The sequence below is a fragment of the Taurulus bubalis genome, assembly GCF_910589615.1.
Source record: "Taurulus bubalis genome assembly, chromosome: 15".
NCBI lineage: Eukaryota > Metazoa > Chordata > Actinopteri > Perciformes > Cottidae > Taurulus > Taurulus bubalis.
This window is the reverse complement of record NC_136603.1, coordinates 11,486,067-11,498,493: the sequence shown is the minus strand read 5'-3', so window position 1 is coordinate 11,498,493 and position 12,427 is coordinate 11,486,067. Positions and strand designations below refer to the sequence as shown.

Sequence of the window (12,427 nt, the reverse complement as noted above, 5' to 3'; positions counted from 1 at the left end):
ACGCTAATAATGGCCCAAGCCAAGCGCCACCTTATCCAGGTGTGCCGCCGTCAGGGATACCTCCCCCATTTGTAAGTCAGTGACAGATATGTTAATGACAATTAGGTTCTCACGTTTTGTTGTCAGAGGTCATACCGGGTTGAACTGAGAGTGGTAAATATTAAGGTCTTTATTAATGTAAGTCTAACCAAATGCATCCTCCTTTTCCCTATTAATTTGTCTAGATGGGACCACCAGGAATACCGCCTCATTTCCCTCCCATTGGAATGCCCCCGATGGGACAGAGACCGCCCAGCATGACCCCTATGCCTCCTGGTATAATTCCCCCTGGTATAATGCCACCAATGGGGGCACCGCCAATGGGACAGGTGAGCCTTGTAGGAAGCTTTTAGGTTTTGTCTCTAATTTATTGGAGTTGTTATTTCTAAGGGCTTGGTAGCCTGTGTTGCTGCTCTTCTCACATCAGTAGACATCTTGCTCCTGAGTCAAACAAGGACATACCATGGTACACATTCCAAAGCAGATAAGTGAAAAAGCTAGGTGGCAGATGTTATTATTTAAATAAAGAAAAACATATGGTGCTTCTCTAGAGTACAGTATTATAGGTTTTAATTAATTTTTTCAAACCACTGTACTGCAAAATACTTATTTGTATATAACAACTTTGCTCCAAACTAGTTTATAAGCCAATGTTAATTAAATCTACACTTTGTTCTGTTAATTAGTTAGTTAATTAGTCATTTGTTTCCGATTGTAACTGATTGCTCTGGTCATTAGTTTTATCGGTGGTTGTACCCACCAAAGTAATGGCTAAGATATCCAAAAGCGGCAACTTCTCAAAGAACTGGGCATTACACATGACTGGTCAGAAGAATAATACTCCATGTTAGTCACATTTTATTTGGAAAATAACAGAAAGGTAAATATTAAATATTTTTCACAGTTTACAAACAGACTTCCTGGGTTAACTTTAACCCACTGTAGCTCATGGATTTTCCTGTGCATAAGGGACGATTAGCAGCATCCCTCAACTAAAATTGCAGCTAACTTGTAAAAAATCAATGTTGGCTTGCAATGTCACTGTTCTCAGAAATTACTTTGGTGACTACGACAATATCATAACCACTAGAGCGAGATATAAACAAAAATAAAACCCAAGTTGCAATCAACTCAATCATGTATTCGTTATTAGAATGCTAATTTGAACTTTCTGGTTTTGTTTAGCACTTCTGCACAGAAGATGTGTTCAGCTAAAGTGCCCATTCAGTGCCCATAGTCCTCCTAAAGAGATGACATTTAACGTGTGCAACTTTTTACACCTCTACCATCAATTGACTTAATCCTGCTGAGGGAGTCACTTACTTTTTTTATTATTGTGCTGGCAACAGCCGTGTCCAGGGGCATTATGTTTTCAGATCGTCTGTCTGTCTGTCCTATTTTCGTGAATGCAGTATCACAGGAATGCCTGGAGGGAATTTAGTGCAAATGTCCACTTTCACTCAAGGTTTAATGGTAAATGGACTAGTATAGTGTTTTTCTAGTCTTTTGACCACTCAAAGCACTTTTAACGCTACATGTTCATTCACCCATTCACACCCATTCATACACTGATGGCAGAGCCTACCCTGTCCATTAGGACTAACTAACCATTCACACCCATTTGGGGTTAAGTATCTTAGACCAATTTCAACATTATTAAATGATGATTTTTTTGACAGACAATGATGTAAATTGTTGCCTGACTAGTTGGTGAAGGCGTACAACCGCAACACGCGGATTCTGGTTTTATTTATTTATCTTTTGAAGCAAAACTAGTTCACATTTAGCAAGCATATGTGGTCCTTTCATACTTATTAATACGTGTGATGTTGGAGGGTGTTTGATCAAGGTGCCAGCAACACCAGCCTAAAAACATGGCATGTAGTTTTGTGTGTTTCTGCTTCACAGATTGCAAGCGGTGGCATCACACCATTAAATAAGCACAGCGAACTCTGTTTCAGTCTCACCTTCTCCCCCCCCAGTTGCAAGCAGCCTTTCACACAGACACAAACACCCTGTCTCACACTGTGTCTTAATACTTCTTCCTGCACTGGGTGGTATGGAAATGCCAGATGAATATTTCATGATGCTTCTTTTATTAGATGCCAGGCATGATGCCACCTATGATGCCAGGGATGATGATGCCTCCTCGCATGCCAGCTGCAGCTGTACAACCAACAGGACCGGTAACACTCCTCACTACTTTTTCCCTTAGTCCTCTGTTTCACACATCTTAAAATTCACTGCAATCTGTGAAATGCTAAATTAATAATTTGCAATGCCCAGTAACACTGTTGTCATTCACAAAACAAATCTGTACATTAACTACACGTTGAAGTGAAACAGCAAACAAAAACATACTTTTATACAGTGACAATCAAATTAAAATGAACTCCCTTATTGTCACTGTTTTGTTTTGTCTTTGCCTCAGCTGCAATTGTTATGATACACAGTTCTGTCAATTTTATTTTGAGAGATAAACAAGTAATGCAAATGAGTAATATGAGACATAAATATTTTGTGACAACATCCAGACGGCTTTAGAGATCATAAGACTTCCACTTTATCATCTCAAGTATGTTGTTGCAGCTTAAGAGTGTGGCGTTTTGTACCCATTAGGAAGGCTTTGTCAGTTACTGTGTATTGTGAATGATTAGTCTGTATTCGCAGCTGAATTCATTATTTGTGAGTGTTTCTTGGGGTAATAATTCACACAAAAATGTGTCTTTTCCTCAGCCTGGTGTTGACTCCATAGGTAAGGTCCTTAATTAGTCCCTTTTCATATTCTTGCATATTTTGTATTCATTAGAAGTAAAGTGTCTGACTGATTTTTGTTTTTATCCTCACCGCAGCTGCACCTGGAACGGCTGTAAGTGTAGCATAATTTTTCTTTATATGCAGTAATTACAAGTTTACAATTGTGACAATTTAGTGTACTTATCATTAGCTCCAGACTATTGTCTTCTGTCTCCTCAATAACTGAAGTCTGACAACATTGAATTTGTTCCTTTGTCCCTGCAGAGCACCACTAATGGATCTCCACAGGAAGAACTACCAAAGAAGGTTTGTACACTTTGAAAATGGACAGATAGACATAAAAGACGTGACAATATTAACTAGGAGCTGTAAAAAAGATTTAAAATCGACACAAAGTGAAGTGTTTTTTTGCTTTGTTTCTTTTCTTTCAAGAACTGACAGACCTGCTTTATTTGTTGTTTGTTCCTTCTTTAGAAGTCCCTGTGGACAGAACACAAATCATTGGATGGGAAGACCTACTTTTACAATACAGAGACCAAGCAGTCCACATGGGAGAAACCAGATGATCTCAAATCTCCTGCAGAGGTACACAACCTTTATTACTTTCATAACATGTTTAAATGTAATACATTTGAAACGCGTCAACATAGCAGCAAACAGCAATTTGATACATACAGATATAGTGGAGTTATGTCAACCTGAGTAAAGAATGAAGTCACTCTCTGTGCTCTCTTGTTTACATTGCTGGTCCGTGAGTTACAGCATGTGGCACTGACCAGCTAATTGCCGCCGCTTTGCGTTGTGCTCATATGGTGGATACCACTCACCCCCATAATGATGGCAGAGAACTCGGCCGCAGAGAGTGACACCATGTCCTAACAAGTGCTGCATTACGTCATATAAACAAACAACGTACCTATCAGATTAGAGATGCAACTACTTAAATGATGGGTGAATAGTACTTGCTATCTTCCAACATTTGTACTTTTTAAACAGTATATCGTGTTATTAACTGTACATATAATATAGTCAACAGCAAGTAGGAACCCTTTGGCAGTCTACCTCTAGCCAGGTGTTGTCACATAGTTAACTCCTGATTTCAACTTCATGAAGCCGTTCCTCACCCATTGCGACGCTTTAAAAGTCAGTAGGAATAAATAGAATCTGGGCCTCCACCAAAAGTTCAGCTCAAAATGTCGTGCTGTGTAATGCTGCCTTCTTTGCGGACAGTTAGGACACATTGTCATGGAAATAATGTGAGTTGTTAAAAAATCACACAAAATACCTGTTTTACAGTGTTACTTTGTGTATAATTTCTTTTTGACATAACTTTTTGTATAACTTTTTTAAGTCTATTAACTCCATCATCTTTTACACACTTTACCCTCCTTTCATGGCATAATTTGCATGACTGTCTTTATTGCGTTCTGTGAACTGGAGTATATCCTGAAATTGGCACCCCTTATACTAAATTGAGAATACATTTTTAATAGAGAATCGATTTTTAATTGAATCGTGGCCAATATGTATGTTTATATGGATCGTAACATCACACTAGTTATCTTTGTGCAGTTTATTTACTTGAAATGCCTTCCCTTTTGGTTTGCCACCTTTTTAGCAAATGCTGTCCAATTGCCCTTGGAAGGAGTACAAGTCAGACACAGGGAAGCCTTATTATTACAACTCTCAGACGAAGGAGTCCAGATGGACGAAACCCAAAGACCTGGAGGATCTGGAAGGTAAAGAATTGCTCTCTGATGATGTCAAACCTGTTGTGAGGAAGGATTTGATGTTCCATACTAAGTTGTGCTGCGCTGAATGGATGAGCCTTTAACAGCATGAAGAGTGGTGGTAGGCCGCTGGCTTGTTATACATGTCATGCATTAGAGGGAGTTCAGGGATTGTTGATGTACAAATGCAAGAAGCACGTTGTGGCTCCTGCAGCACATTTATCTCTGTGCTGTTGTCTTGTTGTCTTAGCAATATGCTTTGAAATCAAAACAAGTTCCCTAACAGCGATCACCTTTTGTCTATTTCAGCTATGATCAAAGCAGAGGAGAATGGGTAAGTACTTGCTATTTACCTTAGGTTACTCTTCAATGCTGCATGTATTATGAACAACAAATACAGTGATTATTGAAAATAATTTAAATATGATCGCAACCCTTTTTGTTTTATAATGAATGTTTTTCATTTTTGCTACACTGTCCTGCTATTTTTTCCATCATGTGTGGTGGTTTGACCCGTCATGGTCTGATTTCAGGACGGCAGAGGCAATGGCTCCTGGCACCGCAGCAGCTCCTACAGTGCAAGCAGATAATACAGCCACTATGGTAACCGTTATGGAGGCAGAAACTGCAACAGCAGTCTCAGAGGAACACTTGTCTCAGGTGGCCATGCATCACGCAGCTGAGGTCAAGACTGCAGATGCACCTGTGGCTTCCTCAGAGAGCTCCTCCGCCACAGAGGCCACTTCCAGGTAAACAATTATGTCAGATATGGAGACAGGTACTCTGTCTAGTACTCGGACATACACTGTTTTCATCAGGACAGGAATAGTCATAATGACCCTGGGTTTATGTACACGGCACCCTTTCAACGTAATGTATTCATGGTTGAGGAGGTCTATTTTTGCGTCTCATAAATTTATTTAATGTTCCCATCTCCCGATGTGATGAATGCTCAACGTCTTAAATGCTTCATGCAAACACAGTTAAGTTGATGCATTAACATCTTCCTTTGTCCTCAGTATTGAAGTCACAAAAGAAGAACGGCCAGAACTTCAGAAGAAAACTTACAAATGGAACACAAAAGAGGAGGCCAAGCAGGCCTTCAAAGAGCTGCTGAAGGAGAAGGTGAGTCAGGCTGTCAAAAGGGTTAAAATGTATCTGAACTGGGGCTACTCACTGTAGGAGAGTGCTGTGCTGTCTCTGTCTGCCTGTAGTGCCTGATGGCATTACTTGACATTTAGCAGGTCAAATAGAAGAAGAAGAACAAAATTGGTCTGCTTGTATCGCCGCGCTTGTCTGCACATACATTAGTATCCATTATTAATTTAGACTTAATTTTGCATGTGCCGGCTACAAAGAGTGTTAGGGCTGACTGCCTCATCACTTTGGGTGGAGCTCTGTTTCCAATGCAAAATATCCTCACGGTGGCTGTAGTTTGCCATTAATTATTAGCTTGTTTTAAAATGTAGTAAAATATACGAAAATTCTCAATAGCTGCGACCTTGTTAGTTAGTACATAGTTTATGTACCTTTTGTTATAGGCCACCCTCACTGCAACACCCATACACTTAACCTGTCAAATGTCATCCTCCTTGGGCGAAAAACCGGTGTGACCGACAGAGTGAGCTATATAGTTGCTGGTTGCAGTAAAAGAAAAAGTATAGATGTTAAATTCTTTAAAAAGTGCTGTGTGTTCAATAACCAACCAACCAAACAACTGGTTGATCATTATACAGCCATGTTATTGTTAAATGAGGTGTTTTGGGATAAATGTTGCATACTATATATAAATGTTATAACTGCCAGCAAGTGTTTTGATGATTAAGTTGCACACCATTATACATAGGTTTGTTTTTAATATTAATTAAATCAGGTCAGTCTCTCATGTCTGACGTGTTTACCAGCACATGTTTTGCATTATGATCTGGATCTAATCCCTGTCCCTCCTCATGAGACACTGGAAGGTCTTAGCTCTATTGTTAAGCGTCACCCTCAGGTTGCCGTGGATGTGTTTTGTTGCAGGGCTGCGTAGCACCACCCACCTTGAATGCTGCTATATTTAGGCTCTTCAATTCTGTGCACAAAGCTCTCCTCTGAGATTGCTTGCCATTTCCTGCAAGATCTTAATAGCTCTGTCTTTATGATTAGTTTTATTGGATCAACGGCACAGGGCTGGCTAAGATTAAGACAGTGAGAAAAAGTGGCATGCCTCAGTGAGTTAGAATAACTGTGACAATGTATAAGACGGGCAAGCTGTAGAATCCGTTCATTCCGTTCATAATGGATGAAGGAGTCACTCCCCGAGAGGCAAGGGGCAGAAAGGGCGCTTGCATAAGTCCTCGGCAGCACTTCTTTGAATTATTGCCCCTCCACACCTTTGACCCAGACATGTATTAGTAATTAAGAAAATGTTTGGGCTTTTACGCGACAAAGCAGCACATCTCATAGTTCCTCTAACTGTTTCTCATGCTTTTTCTAACAACTTGCAAAAAAAACGATCTATTTAATGAAAATGAAAATGAAAAATTCAGATTTTAGAAATATCTTAATGTCAGTTTAACTTGTCAATGAGTACAAGTCATCATGACGTTAAATTGTATTCTCTATATTTCAGGGTGTGTCCTCAAACTCTTCCTGGGAACAGGCTATGAAAATGATTATCAATGATCCTCGCTACAGGTACATTACTCTCCTTGGTTTGGTTTATCCTTATTACCATTGGCAGGTGATAATCATGCCCTTCTGACCTAAATTTCTCACTTTCCTTTGTCAACAAAGTGCCCTTCCCAAACTGAGTGAGAAGAAACAGGCGTTCAATGCCTACAAAGTCCAAACGGAGAAGGAAGAAAAAGAGGAGGCCAGAATTAAATACAAGGAGTCCAAAGAAACCTTTCAGAGGTTCCTGGAGAACCACGACAAGATGACATCTACCACCAGATACAAGTAAGTGCTGCAGTGATCTCGTAAAGTTTTGTTTTTTCCTATATCGATTTGTGATTCCCTGTATTGTCAATATGATTATGCAGATGGGATCAGTGCAAGGTCAGCAGTGGCTTTTGCACGCCATCATGCGGCTACAGCACTTAAGGAACACTGTGATTTGTTGTTTCTGATGTTGGGGGTTAGGTGCTTGTGACATTTTTGGATTTGGAAACTCTGTTTTATACTTTTTCTCACCCTTTTCATTGAATTTCACACTTGCATAAATGCAGCAGAGATGCTGTAAACTAGAAATAGCATTTTTTTACTAAATATCTAGTTATTCAGTTGGCTCAGGGTTTATTTTTCCCTCTATAAACATGTAGTAGGGAGTCAAACATTTAACATGTTTGAGTTGTGATCATTCTCTGTGAGATCCAGTTCACCAGCACTCTTTGGTTTGGCATTTGTGTGAAAGTCATCGTGACAGACAGACCGAGGGGCCGGACAGATCGACCGTTGACCTTGACAATGAGCCAGTTCCAGACTTCTTCTAGCAGGGGGGTTGTTGTGCTGACCAACTGTACTCTAGGATGGCACACATCAGGCAGTCTGACTTGATAGATGGGCTGGCTGATAATGTGTCTCCTTGCATGTAATACCTTTTTCACTAGAGTCCACCGCCTCTGACTATCATGTTTAGCGCAGTCGTCAAGGAGTTTCATGAAAGACAGCTGCACTCAATAAGTTCAGCTGTACCTTTTCTTATTAACATGTAATTAATTTGATATTATCGCTACGCATCTGTGCAGCTGACGACTAGCACTAAGCATTAAAAGGGGCAACTTTCCCAGTGAATTGCTGCCCTCATGTGGGTTATTGTATGAAAATATCCTAAACGTATGTGTGTACTTGCTATCCAGGAAAGCAGAACAGATGTTTAATGAGCATGAGGTGTGGAGCTGTGTACCAGAGAGGGACAGGCTGGAGATCTATGAAGATGTTTTGTTCTACCTCGCTAAGAAAGAGAAGGTAAGGCATTGTTCTACAGTCTCAGGCTTTAGTCTGCATGTTTATCATAATATTGTAGAATCATTCAACGTTCTGTCAGTCATCATAAATGATGTTACTTAAAGACGCGGGCTTTGGGAACACTGGCACAATTAACATCCTGGTTTCCACCTCTATAAAATGTTCCAGGAGCAAGCCAAGCAGCTGAGAAAGAGAAACTGGGAAGCTCTGAAGAACATTTTGGACAACATGGCCAACGTCACATACCGCACCACCTGGTCTGAGGCCCAGCAGTACCTGCTAGACAACCCCACCTTTGCAGAAGATGAGGAGCTGCAAAGTATGAGAACATAAAGTCATGTTTTTATTGACCAAATTAGTTTGGAGCTAATAGTTTCTACCTCATTATATTTACAATAATCATCGGTTTACTTGGTTCTCAATGCTCCATGTTGATAAGTGTTGTTCCCGGCTGACAGATATGGACAAAGAGGATGCCCTCATTTGTTTTGAGGAGCACATCCGAGCTCTGGAGAAGGAGGAGGAAGAGGAGAAACAGAAGACTCTTCTCAGAGAGAGGAGACGGCAACGCAAGAACAGAGAGTCCTTCCAGGTGAGAGGGAATGGGGGGCTAAAAGATGTGCATCTCAAACCACATTAGGGAAAGGAATGCTGGCTTGATGACCTAAAGTTACTTCACGTTACATTTTTTTAAATGGCAAAAGTAAATTGTTGCACAGAAGAGACACCTTAATATTGCATGTCAGTTTTTGTCCTGAATTCTTGTTTTGTTGTTTTTTCTCAGAAATTCCTGGACGAGCTCCACGACCACGGTCAGCTCCACTCCATGTCGGCCTGGATGGAGATGTACCCGACCCTGAGCTCAGACATCCGCTTTGCCAACATGCTGGGCCAGCCGGGTAGGACAGCAGGCCACAGACACATGAGCTGAATGATATGCAGACAGCATGACATGAACATGGAAATAAAGCATACACAGCTCAGGGCGTAAACACGGCATGAACTACAACAGTTAATTCACGCATAAGTAAAAAAAAAAATTTGCCCATTCATTTCAGATAGTTTGTTTTTATATATTTAGCAAATACATTTAACAAAACATTCAGCACACATATTTCTGTATAATTATTATGATTATAATGTTTTTGCTTCATTGTTTGCAACCTTTTTCTGCTGGTGGACTATAATTGTTTTTTGCAGCATAACACACATAGTCTCCATCTTTTGACGTGTCCCGTCTATTCTGCAGGTTCCACTCCCCTCGATCTGTTCAAGTTCTATGTGGAAGACTTGAAGGCCCGTTACCATGATGAAAAGAGAATCATCAAAGATATTCTTAAGGTAAGGGTACTCTGGTATGTTTATATCTGGCATCGTGTCACAGGAACCTCTCTTCACATCTGCTCATATCAGTGTTTCATTTAGGAGGTTTGTTGTGATATTTTGTTCTTTTTATGTCACATATTGTTAATCTTCTGCTTCATTTGTGCTTTTGTGCTGCTAGGACAAAGGCTTTCTGGTGGAAGTCAACACTAGCTTTGATGACTTTGGATCAGTCATCAGCTCAGACAAGAGAGCCACCACACTGGATGCAGGAAACATAAAGCTGGCATTCAACAGTGTAAGACTCTTGTCCTACATACATTTTCCTCCACTAGCTTTCCTTAAGTCCTACATAGTTCCGTAAGAAGAACACAGATGCTGGTATTGATGTTGTTTTCATTGTTTATATTTATTAGATTAACACATTTGTCCACCTATTTGTGTGTAGTTACTGGAGAAGGCCGAAGCCAGAGAGAGAGAGCGAGAGAAGGAGGAGGCCAGGAAAATGAAAAGGAAAGAAGCAGCCTTTAAAAACATGCTGAAGCTGGCCACACCTCCACTGGAGCCAGAGACTGCATGGGAGGCGGTTCGTCCTTTATGCAAAATATATTCTCCTAGTTCTAAACTTTATATTAACTTCACAGTAGCGTGTCTTTTCTGTTTGTACTGAGTGTTTTGTGATTTCAGATCAGAGACAGATTCTTAAAAGAATCGGCCTTTGAAGACGTGACTCTGGAGTCAGAGAGGAAACGGATATTCAAAGACTTCATGCATGTCTTAGAGGTAAGTCTGCCAGGACAGTGGTAATGGGCTGAAATGATCGATCTTGATGAGAAGGTGATGAAGGTTTACCACGGCATGTATTTTATTTTTGTTAACAGCATGAATGCCAACATCACCACTCCAAGACAAAGAAGCACTCGAAGAAGTCCAAGAAGCACCACAGGAAACGATCCCGCTCTCGATCGGTAAGTAGTCCTGTTGTGCTTAGACAAGACAAGGCGCTGCAGAGACAATTTAGCAGTAATAGTCTACAAATATACCTTTTACCTTGATGTCAATACTCCATATCCAGTCTTGTTAATCTCTGAATTACTTCACCTAAATGTTTTGACAGGGCTCAGAGTCTGAGGACGATGAATACCACAAGAAGAAAAAGAGGTCACAATCCAAATCTCCCTCTGAGCGCTCATCCAGTGGAGAATCCGGTGAGTGGATTTCAAAGCTTTGATGATCTATTCATCATTGTATGGAATAAGTAGTGCAGCACTTAACATTGATTGACATTTTTTGCCTGAAACCAGAGAGAAGCTATAAAAAGTCCAAGAAGCACAAGAAGAAGGGCAAGAAGAGACGCCACAAGTCTGTAAGTATCCAGGAAAACCCCCCAAATGAATTTTTGTAACTATGTTAACGCGTATAATCTGAATGTGCATGTTGTCTGTATGTGAACTGATGATGGTTTTGACATCTAGGCATCGCCAGAGTCCGACAATGAGAAGAAAGGAAGAGAACGCGATGGAAAGCGTGAAAAGGACTTAGAGAAAGATAAAGAGAACGACAAGTCTCGGGCTAAATCTCGCTCCGACTCGAAACAGAAGTCTCCTAAAAGAAAACCTGCAAAAGAGGAGGTTGGTTTTCTTTATTACGGTTAAAATATGAATATAGATTGTTTTTAAATGTTGTTATGGTTACCTGATCTTGAGGGAGATCTAACTCGTAAAAGTTACCATTAACCACCATCATGTGAAAAGTCAGTGACTCACTTTCTTTCAGCAATCAAGTTTAATTTCTCATAGTTTATATCATACTGAGTGTTTGTGTTGTGTTCAGGGTGGCTGGGATACATCAGGCAGTGAGCTGAGTGAAGGGGAGCTGGAGAAAAGGAGAAGAACTTTACTGGAACAGCTGGATGCACCTTGATGATGTCACCTCAGCTGCCCTTTAATTGTATTTGTACACTTCTACAAACAGCATTCCCCTCCAAGCTCATGACTACTGGGCGTACCACCTGGACGGACTGTGTGACATAACGGTTCTCTGGTATTCATGGGAATGTGCGACATTGAGCTTACACTTATTTGGTGACTAATTTGATATCAGGAAACTGATCAGCTGATCAACCTTTAAATATCAGGTTGTCTTTTTGTTGCTTTTGTTAGTATTTTTTAGTTGACTAGCTGTACATGTTTTTCCATTGCCAATCATTTTTATATTCAATTAAAAGTATATCTTAAATGTCACACGGACTGTCTTTCACCTGAGAAGTAGCGCTTTTTTTAGGTTTAAGGACAACATACAGTGTCTTCATTATCTCTGGACATGTTCAGAGATAATGAAATAATGTTTTTGATTTGGTCTAAGTTAACTGTAGCTGTATTCTCTAATTATCCAAACAGGTTTTAATTTGAGCATCTGTTTAAATTGACATACTGTAGTGAACTGTAATAAAATGTTTCAATGGATTATGTGTAATTGGATACTTCAGGAGATCAATACAATCAAAGTCAAAGGTTCTTTTATGTACTTGAGACATTTTCAAACTCTACAGGATATAGTAAAAATGGACAGTTTCATTAATAGATGAGCCAGCTGCTGGAGGGGGATCCATCTTGTAACCAGTATTT

The 12,427-nt window shown here is 40.1% G+C and overlaps 1 protein-coding gene across 1 annotated transcript; it reads left to right on the top strand.

Moving 5' to 3' along the window:
• Positions 1 to 224: 224 nt before the first annotated feature.
• prpf40a (PRP40 pre-mRNA processing factor 40 homolog A) lies at positions 225 to 12,414 on the top strand (the record flags this gene model as incomplete). Its single annotated transcript, XM_079230797.1, has 25 exons — positions 225 to 368; positions 2,142 to 2,225; positions 2,776 to 2,794; positions 2,892 to 2,908; positions 3,061 to 3,102; positions 3,271 to 3,381; positions 4,415 to 4,535; positions 4,836 to 4,860; positions 5,060 to 5,275; positions 5,546 to 5,651; positions 7,141 to 7,205; positions 7,305 to 7,469; positions 8,369 to 8,477; positions 8,646 to 8,796; positions 8,936 to 9,069; positions 9,262 to 9,376; positions 9,727 to 9,818; positions 9,982 to 10,098; positions 10,249 to 10,386; positions 10,488 to 10,583; positions 10,682 to 10,768; positions 10,918 to 11,008; positions 11,105 to 11,166; positions 11,276 to 11,431; positions 11,634 to 12,414. 25 exons carry the CDS (start codon positions 225 to 227, stop codon positions 11,721 to 11,723), a joined length of 2,553 nt encoding a protein of 850 aa, XP_079086923.1. The 3' UTR covers positions 11,724 to 12,414.
• Between the last annotated feature and the right edge of the window lie 13 nt (positions 12,415 to 12,427).